Raw genomic sequence first — 19,628 nt, 5'->3', positions numbered from 1 at the left:
TAATTTTGTGTTTCACAATGTTGGATATGAAGAACATAGTTGTAACTTTTAGCACTTAGAAAGCAAGCAATGTTCAAGTTTTATAGAGATTATTTTTTTTCATATTTGTTTTACATAAACATGAAAGGTATAGTTTCTAAATGACACACAGGTGTAAATTTATGGCTTCTAACACTGCCTGGAAATATATATGCAAGCATTCAAAAACTGAAAAACACATTTTAGTTGAGCATAATTTGACTTTAAAGCGGGACCATTTTCCAGATAAGGAAATCATAATGAAGTATAACAATGCAAGGAATAAACCAGTTTTCAGGATGAATGTAAGTGAAAAATCACAAATTTGTTTTTTAGAGTTTTTAAATATTTTTTTATTTTTTATTTATTTCTACACACACTAATAGTTAAGGTGATACTAAACCCTAATCAGTAGTGATCACTTTGATGGTATTTTATGTATATATTACTAATTAAAGTAGAAACATGGTAAAGTAGTTTGTCCTAAAGTTGTTTGACCAAATGTCGTTTGTCCTAAAGTCGTTTGCCCTTAAAGCATTTGTCCTAAATTCGTTTATTTTGAAGTTGTTTGTTCTAAACTTTTTTTTGACCTTAATATTGTTTGTCCTAAAGTCGTTTATTCTAAAACTCGGTGCAAAAATTTGTCGATTCTATACCTACAGTCGTTTGTTCTAAACTTGTTTTGCCCTAATGTCGTTTGTCCTAATTCTTATCTTAGGGTAAACGACTTCAGGACCAGCGACCCACCCCCCAAGTACCCCGAGTACGCGGTGTTGCGGTGTTGCAGGGGAATCCTTTTCACGGACGAGAGAGCCAAACGTCCGATCGTGCATATTCGGTTTTTTTTTTTTTGTTCATTGTAAATAAATATGACTGTGTTGATAAGAGGATACTAATGGTCAATTAGGTTAAGTTAGCTACATTATAAATACTTTAAAACATTGTGGACGGTTGAATTGGTTAGGATGGCTACATAAAAGATACGGGTAAAAAAAAGCATGAACTTCGGGGAACTTCGGGTTTTGGCTCTCTCGTCTGTGAAGAGGCGGCTTCCCGCGTTGTAGCGGGCACGGAGGTGGCAACACTGGCGCACGGCGAAGCGCGACTACGCGGGGCAGGTGTGGTAAGTGGCGCGCGCCAGAGCCCGCAGTCTGAGCGAGCGAGCGCCATGGAGCGGTGGTCCGGCCGCGTTGCCGTGGTTACCGGCGCCAGCGCCGGCATAGGAGCAGCCATAGCCCAGCTGCTGGTGAAGCGAGGCTTGCGAGTGGTGGGCCTGGCGCGCAGGGCTGACAACATACAGGTCAGTCCGCGCCTTGCTGCTTACCTACTACCCAGGGGCGCAACAACTAAATTTCCAAAGGGGGGGGGGGGCAATATACCTTTTTATAAAGAATCATCGATCCCCCCTATTGAAGCGGGGGGTCCCGGGGTCCTCCCCCGGGAAAATTTGTATTTCAAGGTGGAAAATGGTGCTATTTAAGCAGTTTTATTATCTAAAAATTGATTACACAGCACTTTATTTGCCCCGTTTGCCTCCACTTCAAGGTTTCAGAGGGGGGGGGGGGGGGGGGGGGGGGCAAAATACCCTTGCCCCCCCCCCCCCCCTGTTGTTGCGCCTCTGCTACTACCTACAGTCTTTAATTGTTATATGTATTAAATTATAGGCTATTTAACATTTTGACGTGATTGATAACGTCTTGTAAATCGATGAACGCCGGCTGCACGCACGAAAAAATTGTCACTTTCCGCCTGAGCCGAGCGTGCAAGAACCGGCCAACCACCGCGCGAGAAAATTTTCTATGATATCAAACAGGTTAAGGCGGGCTTTTTAACTAATTGTTCGTGATTATATTTAAACAAAATTATTTAAATTAAATTTGCAAAAACGGTAAATAATATTTGAAAATTAAAAAGTATGCAATTTTTCGTCAATGTTTTCTTATGACGTTATCACGTAAAATTATCGTCCGTAAACCGACTTTACAGACAATCCCCTTTTTTATCATGAGGTATGATATTTGGTATGAAGGTGCGATCATAAATTTACCAAAGGTTTTTTTTTCTACAAAAAATTTAATGGTTTTTTATAGCATGTGCTATTATATATGGTACAAATGAAAGGGCATGGGGTACAGGACTTACCTACGTCATAATATTATAAATATATATATTTTTAATACTTTAAAAATTTATCATACCATATGTTATTACATTCGGCACGAATGAAGAAAGGGCTTATGTCTAAGACGTACAAATTTCATATGTTTATAGTTATATTAACAATTAATTTTAAAAAGTTGTAAAATATTTTAAAATCAGTTATTGTATATATTAAGGATAAATATAGGGGCCTAGTCTAAAGGTAGGTACGCCTTTGTCATAATAACATAAAATGTTACGATCTATGCATAGGCGTGCCTACAGGGGGGGGGGGGGGGGGTTGCCAGGTGGTCCATGCCCCCCCCCCCCCCCTAATGTAATCACTCAGATCGACATTTTCTCTAATGCGTTAGTAAATATTCGTATATTCCTGGCACTGTGACACTCAAAACTGTTTTTCAGTGTTGCAGCGTGCTAATTAACAATATTTTTAAACATTTTATCGTTCTGGAAATACAGCCGCCTTAGTTTATTTAAAACACGAGGTCCCTTAAAATGGCCAAGCAAAAAAAAATTTAAGAGGTTTGTTAAAGTTCTGTTGTCTGAATTGCTGTGTTTGCATTCACTAAAAAGTTCATTTCAAGGTAGATCTGGACCAAGCTATTGGAAAATTCGAGAGGGAAAAATGTGTAAGTATCCTTTAAACATTGTCTATAGAAAAAAAAACATATTTTCAAGTTTGTTAAAATTATACGGATATAAATATTAACTAGTAAACATATCTCGTTGATACTGCACAAAAATATAAACACGGCAATGAGTGAATGTATTTAGGCTATTTAACATTCTAAATTCAGCTTCTGATTTAATAATTTAGAAGCCCCCCCCTCCCCCCCCCCCCCCACCCAATGGATATGTCTGGGCACACCTATGGATCTATGTAGGGAGACGTTACGGAGAAAAATGTGGCACCCATTTACGCCACTCCGCGCGGCGGCTCGCGGAATTCTCAAGGTCGTTTAGCGATAGATGACAGCGCCGAGGATTGGCGCTGCGTGACTACGGGGAAGGGGGGGGGGGGATTAGCGACGACCCTGGTAATCCGGCCAGGCACGCGTGGCACCACAGAACAAGGAGGGAAATAAAGAAGTGCGACTCTTACAGTGGAAGCTGAAACCATGTTTCACGCGACATGTGTCGCTATCTGTTGGGCGGGCCCATAACTACCAGCGAGTAGGAGGTCGGAATAGAGATTCTTAATACGTTTTTTTTTGTTAAGTTATCTCCTTGGCGACGCAAAACTAATTTAATCGATGCGAAAATACTTAATGCTGTTTTGCAATAAACCGCCATGTAATAAATATAGTAGTAGGGGGTGCAAATATTCTTTGTATTACACAACACAGAATTAGTGGCTATCTAAATAGAGTGAATTTTCACTGGTTTGTTTGCCTGATAATAGCTTATACATTACTTCTCCTAGTAAATTAATGTAGTTATGTCAGCAATATATGATGAAAACTACCATCTAGCGGACGGGCCCATAACAACTTCAAAAAACTGGGTCTCAGTCTCGGTATTTAGAGTTTCTCCCCCATGGCGTGGCATGCCTTACGTCAGTGGACAGCGCGTGACGCCAGTGGCCTTGAGGGGCAGCCAGCCAGCTCCGAACCTGGCATCGCAGTCTGGTCTCTGGCGTTTCCAACATTCCATTTATAACACTGCTACATTTCATTATGTCATGGCGGCCGAGCGGGTCGAGGCGAATTCTCTAGTTCGTGCGTAATTGGAGTTCTGATGGGTGAGCACGAATTTTATAAAACTAGAAAAAAATTACCAATTAATTACATACTTGCGCAATATTTTCGATGTTTTTGAGACTTCCACGCAGACGCATCGCCGTTTTTTACACATTTCCGTTTCATATTCACGAAATAACTCCAACAAAATGCTGCATTTCGACTATTGTATATATGCACATCATAAATTAGAAACGAATATTTATGGGCAGGGGCGTTCGATATCTTAAGATATCCTTAAAAAAAAAAAATCCTAAAAAATATATCAACCCACCTACACAAGGAAAGAATTTGAAAGAAAACTGCCAAAGAGGTTCTATTCCTTTTCTCCCCCTTTCCATGATATTAAATACTGCGTACACTCGTTATATTATATATATATATATATATATATATATATATATATATATATATATATATATATATAAATATATAAAGTCAAATGAATGCTTTATTTTCATGAACGAAATTATAATTTTTAGTAAGATTCTTACGCATGCATTCGTGAGGGACAATTTAACCATGGGCAGTTTTGCGTCACAGGAGCTGCATGGAGGTTTTAGGTGTGCAGATCTCTCAAAGTTTATAGTCGGTTGCGAACTTAATCAGTACATACAGCCTTGTTGCTCACAAACGTGACTCCCACCAGAGATTTGTACAAACCCGTGACCTCTGCGATCATAGAGATCAACGGCCATAATTTAAATTAGCGGTGGTGAAAGCTAGACTTTTAATTAATTATGACAAATGCAAAACTGTTGATGTTATGGTATATGATATGAACGAGAGGGGACATGACTGCGTTGAAAAATTTTGCAAAGAAAATTAAATGATTTAGGTAAAACTTGGAATACATGTTTTAAAAAAAATTATGTTTGTAAGGAAATGCTGTGTTGGTTATTACAACGGGAAATGGTGCAAGGAGATATTTACTGGGTGAGTTAAAAATATATATATATAAAAAAAACTTGTTTCAGTTGTATATAATTCATATAATTGTCGGTTATGAAACTGGATTTATGGGTGTGGTGTCGTTGCTGCGACCTTGGATGACGTCACGACTTGTCCGCAAATTGGATGTGACTGTCACGCCGCCGTGATAACAAGATTGGATCACCTTGGACCTAGACCTTATGCGCCATATTTTAAACCGCCTTATTGACTTTGATTATATAATTTTTTTTAAAATATTTATATTATAAAACATCACATCATGGACGTCGAAAGTACCTGTGTGAACCTGAGTTCAATTTTTTTTTAATTTAAAAAATGCATATTTAAAAATCCTCTAAAAAATTGTCCTAGGATTATTGAATTATGAAACTCACTTATGTCACACCTTTTGGAGTTTCTGAGTTCGATTCGTGGCAGGTGCTCTTCAAAAAATTTCACAGAGTAACCTTACGCACAATGTCCACCAGCAGACTAAACACCCACCATTGTCTCAAAGGTATATATTATTCCCACCAATGTAACATCATAGCAGCCATATTGGTTGCCATATTGAATACCATATTGGATTTTCTTTTCCTCTGCTTGTGTCGATTGCTATCTTGCTCCACTTGATTTATTCTAGATTACACAGGTTTTATCACCAGTTCGTTCGACGCACCTTGTCGGCCATCTTGAAAATCTTTCATAGCCACACGAAAATCGAAAATATCGAAATTTATTAAAATATTCATAAAATCGGATAATTTATATACCAGGTTACTAATAATTATATGGCACCGTAATGTTGAAAAACAATTGAGTATATGAGTATACTTATGTAGGCGCGTTAGAAGTTATACTTACTTGGCGTAAAAAAATCTTAACTTTAATTTTGCATGAAAATAATTAACAGAAATTTAAAAATGAAGTATGCAAGTGTGCAAGTCTGCTGCGTCATTTCTAATTCTCCCTGCCGTCTCCTCCTGATTCCCCACCACGTATCTAGCTATTCCCCTCGTGCGATCGGAATTTCCGTAACGCTCGGAAATTGTACTCTTCAGCAAAGGAGTTTCGCTTCAAATTATTCTTTGAAACTAGGGAAGCACACGCAAGTGTTGCTTCAACTTGCGAGCCCGAGTGCTCGGGCTGTTGGGCCAGACGGGGTCCCAGTTGCGAGCGACCCCGGCTTGTACCGGCCGCGACAATGAAGGCTGTTAGCACCAGTGAAGTCGGAGCACACACGGCCGTCGAGGTCGGTCGTGTTGCGTGCGAGCGTGGTTGCCGCGGCCTGGTTGCCAACCCCAACCAGCACTGCAAGTGTGTGAACCTTCCTCCTCGAGGATTCTCATTTCCTGATCTGCCCTAAAGCTGCGAGTCAATGAGACATGCAAATAATTCAGTAATGTTGTGCCATTTGAGTTTGTCGACGAGCTTTAATGGTCTTCACTTTCCCCGCTTATGGGTCAGATAAATCAATTATTCCTTCAACACATCTGCAGTACAGTATTGCCTCCGATAAATTGTCTTTGAGGCGTATAAAGTGTATTCAAACGTGACTTGTATTCCCTTCCATATAAAATTAATAGCAAAAATGTTTGATGGGACCGCTCAAAAAATACAATTATGTACTTGTTGGCTCTTACGAAATTAATGACATTGCAAATTACATCTATAAAAAGTTACAGCCAAATGTACACATTCAACTACGTGGAAATCCAAACATACAAAAAAAAAGCATTCGAACATGTAGAGAAAAAGTAGACTTCACGAAACCAGGGACCATAGGTACGATGCTTGGATTCGAACCAAAGGTGAACACTGCAGGAAAAGCATACGAATCTACGCGAGCAGTAAACATTACACCTGTCAATGTTATATGAATAAACTGCAATTTAGCAAATGGAATGTGTATCAACCGAAGACTAAAAAAAACATGCTACACGAGTATTTTAATGAGTACATAAAGACCATACAAACCCTGATAGTTAATGGAAGGTAGAACTTATGTGCATGGGACTGATAATGGTGCCCGCAAGGAACAAACAGCAGAAACATAGATACTGTTATCCAAGATGGCAACTTCCAGCAGAATAAAAAAAAACAATATGGTGGCTGTGATGTCATCCAAGATGGCGACATCCAGCAGACGAAAACCAGATAGCGGCCATGATGCCAAAATCGAAAAAAAGTGGCTGTGACATCTTCCAAGATGGCTAACTCAAGAAGACGAAAACCAGATGCAGACATGTCAGAATCGGAAAAAAAGGTGGTGACATCATCCAGGAATGCACCCTCCAGCAGACATTAACAAGATGGCTGCCATGATGTCATAATCCAAAATGGTGGAAGGTTTTACAATGACCAAAACTGCAACGATCGTGAGTGAGACACTCGATATCAAGATGGGGACATATAATCCAAGATGGCAGATTCAAGATGACTGCCGGAATCAATATCAAGGTCAAACTTCATGGTCAAAGTCATCCAAGATGGACACTATGACATCAGATGGTGGTCGATCACTGACCCCACCTCACACCTCACCCAGGAACCGGGGGTCGGACCAGATAAGGTACACTACTGACTATGAAGAAGAGCCAAAGAGATCTTGCCTACATCCAAGTGTCACGTCTCAGTGCCTCCATCGGCGTTCTGGGAAATTGCCGCCTGAGTAACGTCGCAAACTGTGTGGTGGTAAATAGAAGGGAGACTCGCACTTGTTACCACTCTTCCGTGACGTGACGTCGTATCCTTGTTGACAATGCTGGGAAGGTCTTTTATTGTAGTCCATGGCCGATTCTTTGCCGAGTGCCCCTAATTAGAATCTTGCATTTCCTTCTATAAGTACCTGGCTGTCCATGAGACACTTAAACTATAATAATTCATACCTATTAATAATAAATTGCACTCGTGGTACATACCACTTTAGCCGCAGTATCTACAGGAAGAAGTGACAGGAATTTCCAGGCTCATGTTCGGAAGATGTACGGAAACAGGCCAGTGTGGTATACACAACCGCTGACTTCAGATGTGTATCACAATGAAATGAAAAGAAATTAATTGAGCTTGACGTTTCGTCAACATCGGAATCATTAGAGACGATGAGAAGGGGATGAGATATGATTATGATGGAGCATTGATGGAATGACTAGGTGGGGGAAACTTAAGTACCCCGAGAAACTCAATCGGCCATGATGGCGACAAGTTTCCCACTTGCGAAAAATCCAGGTGCACACAAAGACATTCAAAATGGACATCTGTTCACTGTTCTTCCAATCAACAGAAAACAGACTCGCCTGTTGAAGTTATTAGGTATATCTCAATATTTTACAACATTAGAAATTTCCATGTGTGTCATTCTTTTTCCGCAGCAATAGCTAGATATTCATCGTCATGACATGAGTACCATTAATATAATATTGACCTGATGACTATCATCCACACCATCACCAACATCATCAGCATTGGAAACCGACTACCAAATAATCAGATTTAAAATATAATTTTTTTTAATAAGACAATGCTCTACAATTAAGGTTAGCGAGACATTTATAACCCTCCTGAAATGTAATAAATTAAAACGTGTACTCCGGTGGGTGCAATAATCATCCGACTCAAGATCACTTTCTATCTTATCTTATCAGATTGTAGCTAACCTAAGTTGATAGTTGCTTCCTCTCATTAATCATACAATTCAAAGTTAACACACAGGGTGTAACTAATAAACGTCCAAAAACTTTAATCTCATTGAGTTATTGAATGCACAACCAACAGTAAAAAGAAAATTCCAAAGCTTTAGGCAAGTGCGATTACAGTGTGAAATCATTTAAAATAAATATCTTAGCAACACACTCATTTCGTTAAGTTTTTAAGTTAGAAGCCTTTTACTGTTATTCCCATACCCAAGCGCAGCCCAATAGGATTTATTAAGGTATGTAACAAGTTATGGGCATCAACAATAGGAACATATATTCTTCGAAAAAAGGTTCTTACTGCATGGAGTTTCTTCGATTACTAATACCACCTAGGTGTGTGTGTGTGTGTGTGCGTGCGTGTGTATATATATATACACACAAATGCAAGGGCGCAACAACAGGGGGGGGGGAAGGGTATTTTGCCCCCCCCCCCCCCCTCTGAAACCTGGAAGTGGGGGCAAAGAAAGTGCTGTGTAATTAGTTTTTAGGTAATAAAACTGCTTAAATAGCACCATTTTCCACCTTGAAATACAAATTTTCCCGGGGGAGGACCCCCGGACCCCCCGCTTCAATAGGGGGGATCGATGATTCTTTATAAAAAGGTATATTGCCCCCCCTTTGGAAATTTAGTTGTTGCGCCGCTGCACAAATGCCTACCCCAACCACCATTGTGACATCATCTCATTTTGTCGCCATATTGTCTTTTGTGTTAGTGTGTGCTAGTGTTGCATGGCACTTCAGTGACAATTATTCTCTAGATCACACTAGTGTCGGCCATCATTTTGTCTGCCATATTGGCAGATATCTTGTTGAGGCCAACTAAAAAATAAATAAAAACAGAAAAAATACAGAAATGCAAAAATAAAAGTTTACCAAAAATCGCATGTAATCAGAAAAAATTAATTTACCAAGCTGTTTTCCCCAACCTTCACTTCTTACAAATAGTTATTATTTACAAAATAAGTACGTGTCGACGAAATAATTCCAAAAATAAATTTCGATCATTTTAAAATATGTATGTGTTTATAAAATATTTTTAGTACATAACTAATATATTAAAATGTATGTATATATATATATATGTGTTATATATAGGCTATATATACATGGGAATTCTGGCGCAGGCTTCCGGCTGGGCAGCAGGGAGCGGGTTAATGACAGGCCGCCATCTTTGATTTTTAGAGATTATTTTCTCAAAATTCTATAGACTACTTAAAAAATCCTCAAAAAATATCACAAAAAAAACTTAATTCGAGGTAAAAATTCCCTTGTGAAATTCAATTTTCCCGTTTTAATCCTAAAATAATCTGGTGGCATGAAAAGTCATAAAATCTGCTTAAAACACTCCTTAATTTTTTTAAATTTAAGTCACTAATTCTGGATCTTGTACGTTGACCCTCTTCGAATGTAATTTGACACCACGATTCCATTTTTACATAATATTTATTTTATTAAAAAATACTTAAAAATTATAAAATGTGTTTAATAATAAAGAATGTACGCTATAAAGTACGCAGTCCTCGGTTCGATCCCGACAAGAGTAATTTAATAAAATATTAATAAAATATAATAAATTCAGAAAAATGTTATTAAAATACTTAAATGAAAACCGCACTTCAGTCATACATTTGACGACAGTCGTCGTGCCCTCATAGACTTAGAGGCCGTTTCTGCCCACCGCCGGGTACCTGAGGGGGGCTATTTCCCCCTAACCCCTCTGTGCAGTGCAGTGAGTGCTCCGTGCTAGGGACGCACCTGCGTGCGCCCTAACTTCGCTGCTGGACCGCTCAAGGACGGACATCTTTGTATAATTATTTGTAAAAACTTAACTTATAATTGTGTATTCAAATAGGGTAGTTATGTGTTTTGTTTGAATCGTGTAGCTTTGTACAGGGGCCGCGCCTGGCCCGCAGTGGACACGCGACCCTCCGTGCCGCTTTCCCCCCTTCCCCCCCCCCCCCTCCCCCACACTCGCGCGGTGCTGCGGCCGCGCGGGGCGGGGAGCAGTGTTGCCAGACGTACGAGAATTCTCGTATTTGTACGAGAATTTAGAACCTGTGTACGTTGTACGAGGTAAAGTTGGATCTCGTACGCTTTTGTACGAGAATTTTGAAGATCACTATTACCTTAAAGCTATTCAAAGCTATTACTGTTGGTTTTTTTTTACCCGGGTTCTAGTAAGACATATTAGTTTTATTGTATCGTTTTCTCAAAACAAGTGAATAACATTTCTTTTGTAACTTAATACCATTAAGTGAAGTTCCTGCCCGACAGCGTTGACTTGTGCCAACCTCTATTTATCTAGCACAGGAAATGATGACTCAGAGTCAGAATAATGTTAAATTCACAACCCCTAACTCACAATTTAGAGAATTTTTGTATGTTAAATTAACGAAAATTAAAAAAAAAAACTGGCTTTTTTTTACGAAAAAATAATGCAAAAAGAGTGAATAGCAGGAATAATTGTATTGTTGTGAAAATCGTTGTTAATAATGTTTTAATTATGTAATCATAGGATTGTGAAAATTGTTTAGTTTAGATTTGTTAGGCTTGTAACTCAAATATAAAAATATTTTAGAAACACATTTAAACTTTTGCTTATACAATACCATTGTGTACGAGATTTTTTGTGTGTCGTACGAGAATTTTCGCTCCTTGGTACGAGACATTGACATTTACAATCTGGCAACACTGGCGGGGAGTCGTCAGTCGCCGCTTGGCTGCCGTCAAGGGATGTCCTGTGTCGCTGCGCTCCGCGAGTCCGTAGGCCCTCTGCCACGCGCGTTGCTAGCATCGCTACCGTCGTTTCGGTTAGCTCCCACGTTCGACATCTTCAGTTGCGGAGTAGTGCACCTTCGTGGTTGACCTGCAATTTGCGTTCGTTCACGGCGCGGCGGGGGACGTGTCCCGTAACATCGTTGTGGGTCAGGCGCGCTCAGGGAAAAGGACTAAATAAAACATCTTGTAGACTAACAGCGGACGTTTCCTGGTTCGATCTCCACTCCCATACGCCTGCTCGGTTCATCACCTACCCCTCTACCCAGCTCCCGGTCCCGGCCACAGTAGGCACGAACCCCCACCTCTCACTGAGTTAGTCGGCAACAATAATTCCAACCTAAATTCAAAGTCGCACGTCGGGGATCGGGAAGGAGCCACGGCCTGGGGACGACACATTTTCGAAGTCCTTCTTTCGATTCCCGGGGAATGTATTTTTAAAATGAACACAACAGCCTTTTACATATCAATTCTACTAAACCGACTGAATATTACCAAGGCATATATTACTCTCAATTAATAGAACATCATAGTGACCATTTGGATTCCACCATCTTGGTTTGGTTTTGGCCTGCTAAAAAGTGCACGCATTATCTAGGTTCCTTTTTTACCTACTAAAGTTCAGTAATATCAATCACAAGATCGTCAGCTGTCATATCATCCGCCATCTTGTCAGCCATATTGGCCGCCATATTGGAATTTCAAAATTATAGTCCAAAAAATCGATAGTAATTTCAAAACTCATTAAATATATACCTATTAATATATTAAATAGGCCTAACTCAATCAATTTACGTTCTCGGTTCTATCACTGGTCCATGTATAAAATACTTAAAACTTTTTAGTGTGTACATTTAAAGGCCCACGTTTAATTCTTCATAAGATTACAAGAAATAAAGCAAACATTTTTACAAACCTTATTTATTGCGTAAATTCGAATCTACTACATGTATGCATGCCAAATTAAGCAGTCTATTTAACATCTACTTCTGTAATGGATCTAAATGGTAATTCTCAGCTTCAGTTTGTCCACCGAAGTCAGCGTACGGCCAGGTCCTTTTCCTATGTAGCCTTTTTCTTCTTGACAGTTTCTTAATACCTTGTATTGCAGACTGCTCTGCATTGTCAGAATTGTAAATGGCAGTATTCATCGTCGTGAAAGTGCACTGATTCACTTGGTTCTCATGCGGCTCAGGTTTACCATATACGTAGTTCAATCATAAATTATATTTTAAAACTCAGTGCGTTGTTACTTTGTCTAAAGCTGATTTATTATATTCTGTTTGATATCACCAAGCAATTACAAATTTATTTTAATCCACATGTTTTTTTAAATAATAATAGTCTTTCAACGTTCCACAAAATGCGGATACAGCTAAGGTTGAATCTATATTAATTTACATGAAATGCACTGATCACAGTCTTAAGTATAAATTCATTTCCAGGCGTCATCACATTCGGTTGCTGTGCATCTGCTTTACTGCCTATACGCAAGAGAGTCTTCAGGTTAAACTGAGGAGTCGAAATATCTGCATGTAATTCCACAGTAGGTAAAGGACCTCGCCTTTACAGTTATTTATGTGTCTTCTCAAACTGTCAATACGAGTAAACCATTGATGACAGCGAAACTTCATGTAGACAGTAGACCACCATTACCAAAACCACCATAAAACACATTGCCATCACCACCATCACCATCACCATCACCATCACCATCACCATCAACACCATCAACACCATTACCGCCACCATCACAACAATCGCCATCATCACCATCACTACCAATATCACAATCACCACCACTATCGCCATCACCACCACCGTCACCACTATTATCAACACAATCACCATAATTACCACCACCAATATCGCCATCACCACCATTACCAAAACCACCATCGCCATCACCTCCAACATCACAATTACCACCACCATCATTACCACCATCATCACAAATCACCATCATCGCCATCACCGCCATCATTATCACCATCACCACAATCACCAACTCTACCAACATCACCACCATCACCATAACTCTTGCCGATTTTCCCTTCTGCCTGTCAGTAATGTCATGTTGTGTCCCCAGGCGCTGGCAGATAGTCTGAAGGATGCCCCAGGGAAACTGTATGCGGTGAAGGCTGACCTCTCCAAAGAGGAGGACATCATGGTCGCTTTCCAGTGGGTCAAAGACAACCTGGGAGGAGTGGATCTGTTGGTGAACAATGCTGCAGTGGCTCACAACAACAATCTAGCAGGTGAATAGAACGTCAATGTAACGATACAGAATAATCTGTTCTTTAAAAATCCTTCTGTAAGACATCTGACCATTGTAATAGGAACAAATATAACCACTTTCTGTCACCCTCACTGATTACTATCTTTGGAAATGTATAATGAATTACATTCATCACCTCTGCTAAGCTAAAATTTGATCTTAGTCACTCAAATTGTGTGATTCACTAACGACAAAATACTCTCATTTTTTTTTTATATTTTCGGTAGCATTTCTTCAGTTAGAATTTATTATATCTCAGACATTTTTTCAGTGAATCTGGCATAAAACTGTCTTTTGCACTTTGAAGAATTTTATTTTTGGTCATGTATTATTTATTTTTTTGCAAAAATATCAAATAATTTTATTGTAGCTGTTCGCGAACAACTTTTCCTATAATTAACAACATTTTGCGCCATCTGCGATAAAATAATTTTTTACTCTGGCGCTACTATCCAAGTGAAAAGTTTATTCACTTCGCTCATCAGTCTTTGGCATTACGTTTCTTAAATTTACCTTAAGGGCAAACACATGAAACGGCTGCAACACAGCACTTCGAAACCTCTGTAAGCATTGCTAACCGACGTAGTCTCAAAGTAGAAGCACAGTTACTTTCAATAACTCTGATTCCAAACGCCTCCTATCGGAATTAACCTAAATCGAAACATTACACTAAAAATAAAGATCTTAGGCTTTCACGGCCATTGTCTGGAAGTAGCTTGGCTTCTGGGTTGTTGCCGCGTCCAAGGCAACACCGACGGTTCGGTCGACATTGCAGAAGAACTTGTAATAACCTCAGTGGGTAACTCCACCCTGATGGTGGCGACTGCAATGTCGATCGAAACGTCGATGATACATTCGCCTTGGACAAGATACAACCCTGAAGCCAAGCTATTTCGTAGCACGAAAAACTCAATACTAAAATTCCATATAATTCGATGGGGAAAAAAAGGGGGGTTGTCTGTAAAGTCGGTTTACGAACGATAATTTCACATGATAACGTCATAAAACATTGATGAAGAATTGCATACTTTTTAATTTTCAAATATTATTTACAGTTTTTGCAAATTTAATTTAAATAATTTGTTTAAATATAATCAAGGACAATTAGTTAAAAATCCCGCCTTAACGTGTTTGATATTACAGAAGATTTGCTCGCACGGCGGTTGGCCGGTTCTTGCACGCTCGGCTCAGGCGGAACGTGACAATTTTTCGTGCGTGCAGCCGGCGTTCATCGCTTTATAAGACGTTATCACGTCAAAAAAATAATTTTATTTCTCAAAGGGTAACGAAAAGTGTAACCCGAATTTTTATTTCATATTTCAGCGATAAAATTACTGGCGAAAAACACACAACTAGCAGAAGCAACACTCGACAGCTTGTTTGCATCATAAGACACTTGCGTACTTGCATACTTTCCCACTCGCACACTTTCCCACTCGCACACTTTCCCACTCGCACACTTGTTCAATCGCCCACTTGTTCAATCGCATACTTGGCTTACGCGCCTACTTCCTCACTTGAATACCTGTACTTTCGTCTGTACGCTTGTGTACTTGTATATTTGTGTACCCTACAAATTTTCTATTCTCGTATCTGCGAAGTTTCACCCCCACCCCCTTTTTTTTTTTATGTCTCGCGGCTCACTATATCCCAGAATGCCTTAGGTAGTAGGCACCATCTCGAACCAGATGTTTTGCAGTACGCGATAATGTTAGACTGCACAACTGTTTCAAAAGCAACAATGTGTGTATTGTGCTTATTTTTAGTACTGTACGAACTAAACTACAATAAACATTTAAGTGTGAGCACCATTTTACATATTTTATTTTACAGTAACTTCAAAACCTTGCTCCAAACTTGAATAGTTGAGTGGCCATAAGGGTTTGAGTTAATTTGATACATTTTAGATAAAAAAATTGGTTGTCTGTAAAGTCGGTTTACGGACGATAGTTTGACGTGACAACGCCATAACAAAACATTGATGAAATGATTGCATACTTTATGAATAAAATTGAATCATTTTTATTTTAATAATAAAAGAATAAATACTTGAAATTATACTAGTAATCAGATTTTTAAAATGCAAGAATAATTAACCTTTATTGCAGAAATTATTGTTGTAATAAGCAATGAAAACCACATTAACTTATCACCTCACTTTATAAACAGTCGAGTGGAAGAGAGAGAGATGCGGCGCAAGCGTACAATGAGCGTAACGGGACACAGCGTAACGGAACAATGTGCGTAACGGGACACTTTTTCGTGCGTGCAGCCGGCGTTCATCGATTTATTAGACATCACGTCAAAAAGGAACACAAAATTTATTATATCAAATATGTTTAGAGTACTGATAATGTATCATAGAATGTAGCGTTGTAAAGAGCCGCACCTAGCACATTCTTTGTAATGTATTTTGTTGCAGTTAATATATTTTGTTACTGTGTTTTGAGGTTTAGTATATAACGGTTATAAGTAGTATATAATAGGGGCGCCGGGCGCACGGCTTCTGGCTGTGGTGCCGGTGCCGGTGTCCGCCATCTTGGATTGTGACGTCACGGCGGCAAAAATTCCTCAAAATTCCTCAAAAATGACTCAAAATGACTCAAAAATTCCCGTTTTAAGAAAAAATTTCCCGTTTTCGAGGGAAAAATTCCCGTTTCGAGGGAAAATTTCCCGTTTTATTCCTCAAAAATCCCAACGGCTAGAAATGTCCTGATAGAGGCTTAAGCATCCTTAACTCAAGCCTCAGTTAAGCCTCTATCAGGATGTGACCTTGACCTTTGACCTTGACCCCGGCGGCCATCTTGGATCCGCCATTTTGGATGACGTCATTTCGTTTTCTAGAAAATTCCAGCATTGTGTTATCCGCCATATTGAACGATGACGTCACCGTTGCAATTTTCGTTACGGCCGCCATCTTTAACTTTTTTATTTATTATCCGATTTCAATGAAAAAATTTTTAAAATTTATTAAAAAATCCATTTAATAAAATTTTAATGAAAAATATTTAAAAAATATATTTTTACGACACGGAGTTCGGAGTCCTCGGTTCGAACCCGGTGAGGCCAAAAAAATTAAAAATGGCGACCGATCCTCCTCCCGTGGTGACTTTTGGCAGACTGACTCCCACCACTTTTCTTAAAGCATATATATCGTCACCTAGTATGACGTCATGTCCGCCATCTTGTCTTCGATGCTGGAAGCCATCATCATCATTGTATCGTCGACGAGAGTGCGCTGACACCGTGTTAGTTTAGTTCGTATCCGCTAGAGTGCAGTAATCATTTATTATTACTCTGACACCCGCCATCTTGAAATATGGCCGCCATCTTGAAAATCCGTAATTATTTAGCTAGAAATTCGGGAAAAATTCCAAAATTCATTAAATAAATCACTCATTAACTTACATATTGATTCGATCCGCTCCAGTCCTTGGTTCGATCCCTGAATGATGCAAAACATTTAATTTTATATAAAAAATAATAATTTCAATAAACCATGTTCAAAATTCTTAAAGAGACTTTAAATCCTCTACTACCATCATCCTATCAGACACCAAGACCACCATATTGGAAATTCGTAATTGTAATGCTAGAGATTCGGGAAAAAGTTCAAAATTCATTAAATAAATTTGTAATCTATATACTGATTGATTAGATCGACTAAGGTCCTTGGTTCGATCCCTGGCCGATACAAAACAACTTTAATTTTAAAAAAGTACCAGAAAAGTGTAAGGTTCGAGAAATAAAACACCTCAAAGTCTATTACAAACATAATATTTATTACACAATTTCTATCCTACTACAGAATCACTTGCGAAAGCCAACAACAATCTTATAAACATTTAGCCCTGCATAGACGTGCAACGACTACTTCTTAGCTCCAAATGGCTCCCAAAGCTCCAACAGCCTCCAAATGCTTAACACAGCTCCAAATGGCTCCAAATGGCTCCAAATGCTCCAAACGGCTCCAAATGCTCCAAACGGCCTCCAAATGCTTGACAGCCTCCAAAAAAAGGCTCCAAATGCTCCAATAGCCTCCAAATGCTTAACACAGCTCCAAATGGCTCCAAATGCTCCAAACGGCCTCCAAATGCTTGACAGCCTCCAAATGCTTAACACAGCTCTAAATGGCTCCAAATGCTCCAAACGGCCTCCAAATGCTTGACAGCTCCAAATGTCTCCAGCAGCTCCAAATGCTCCAACAGCTCCAAAAAAAGGCTCCAAATGCTCCAACAGCCTCCAAATGCTTAACGGAGCTCCAAATGGCTCCAAATGCTTGACAGCTCCAAATGCATAACACAGCTCCAAATGGCTCCAAATGCTCCAAACGGCCTCCAAATGCTTGACAGCTCCAAATGTCTCCAGCAGCTCCAAATGCTCCAACAGCTCCAAAAAAAAAGGCTCCAAAAGCTCCAACAGCCTCCAAATGCTTAACACAGTTCCAAATGGCTCCAAATGCTCCAAACAGCCTCCAAATGCTTGACAGCTCCAAATGTTTCCAGCAGCTCCAAATGCTCCAAATGCTTGACAGCTCCAAATGCTTCAAAAGGCTCCAAATGCTCCAAATGCTCCAAACGGCCTCCAAATGGCTCCAACAGCTCCAACAGCCTCCAAATGCTTAACACAGCTCTAAATGGCTCCAACAGCTCCAAAAGACTCCAAATGCTTCAAAAGGCTCCAATTGCTCCAAGAGCTCCATCTCCAATTGGTTCCAACTGATTCCTATTACTTTTATCGAACTTGGCATGATTACTAACATGTCTTTATCAGTATACATTTTGACTGGCAGTGGTAACGTTTTTTTACACCTTTAAGTTATAAGTTTTATTTAGAAATCAGATTTCGATAAATGATAGCTTCCATCTGGAAAGAAAATATATTAATTTATCTTCAAGTTTATACACATACATTTAATTTAATCCATTATTGTATGTAGCCAGCTTCCCTCAGTTCTTTGAGTATGAAGGATATTTCTTCAATGTTCGAATAGTTTCCTGCACAAAGCGATCCATGTAGTAGTCGTAGCCTGTTAACCAATATGTTAGGATCTTCCCATGAGGTATAATCAATCTCTTCTGCTGCCTTCATCATCCTTGCATGTTTATAATAAATATTATCTCTGGTGTTTATCGTTTTAACACCAACCACAAGGTCACTTTCGTCATCTTGCCAGTGATTATCACAAGCTTGATCAGGATAATTTATTTTATTATGCCGTTTCCATCGTTTTGGTCTCAAACCACCATCACAGTCTTCGCTCTTGCATGCTTTTGGTGCTTCAGTACAGTACTCAATCATGTCAGCCTCAGATGTGTCACCACAATCTTCAATCATGCCAGCTTCTGATGTGTCACCACAGTCTTCAATCATGTCAGCACCACAAACTTGATCAGGATAATTTATTTTATTACGTCGTTTCCATCGTTTTGGTCTCAGACTGCCATCACAGTCTTCGATCTTGCCTGCTTTAGGTGTTTCAGTACAGTACTCAATCATGTCAGCCTCAGATGTGTCACCACAATCTTCAATCATGCCAGCCTCAGATGATTCATCAAAGTCTTCGACCTTGTAAGCTTCAGGTGGTTCTCCATCTTTCACATTTTCATGGAGACGACTAGATATTGGAGTAAATATATTTTCATTTCTAATGTGGTTACAACTTCCTTCGTTTGTTTTAAATTTTAAATTATTATCTTGATCTAGATCAGTAATTTTAGCATTAGCTTTTTCGCCTTCGTTCCTCTTCCGCGATGTTGTAGCCCAGTCTTCGTTATCTTTATTCATCTTAATTGTACAGGTCTTGTAATGTCTATCCAAGTAATATCTTCTACCAAAGGATTTCTGACACTGACTGCAATGAAATGGTTTTTGACAAGGACCCAAATTACACTCGCTTCTCTCATGTCGTTTAGCATTCTTTCTCAAGGTAAACACCTTGCTACAGTATCTACAGTGATGACGTTTTGATACAGCAACAAATCCCGTTTCAGGATTCATATTAGTTATTGAGACTAATGCCAGATGCAA

At 39.3% G+C, this 19,628-nt stretch overlaps 1 protein-coding gene across 3 annotated transcripts in view; it reads left to right on the top strand.

Annotated features, from left to right (window-relative positions):
• Nucleotides 1-688: 688 nt before the first annotated feature.
• LOC134529819 (farnesol dehydrogenase-like) overlaps nt 689-19,628 on the top strand; it is a 41,903-nt gene continuing 22,963 nt past the window's right edge. For 2 of the 3 annotated variants that reach the window (XM_063364300.1, XM_063364301.1), the window contains exons 1-2: nt 689-1,318; nt 13,410-13,578. In XM_063364300.1, the coding sequence (XP_063220370.1) occupies nt 1,187-1,318; nt 13,410-13,578 (301 nt within the window). In that variant the 5' untranslated portion in view covers nt 689-1,186. The remainder of the gene's footprint in view (nt 1,319-13,409; nt 13,579-19,628) is intronic. The other variant, XM_063364299.1, reaches the window with a different exon arrangement.

The sequence above is a fragment of the Bacillus rossius genome, chromosome 2 (assembly GCF_032445375.1).
Source record: "Bacillus rossius redtenbacheri isolate Brsri chromosome 2, Brsri_v3, whole genome shotgun sequence".
Lineage (NCBI taxonomy): Eukaryota > Metazoa > Arthropoda > Insecta > Phasmatodea > Bacillidae > Bacillus > Bacillus rossius.
The sequence above is the reverse complement of the archived record's forward strand: the minus strand, read 5'-3'. Positions and strand labels throughout refer to the sequence as shown.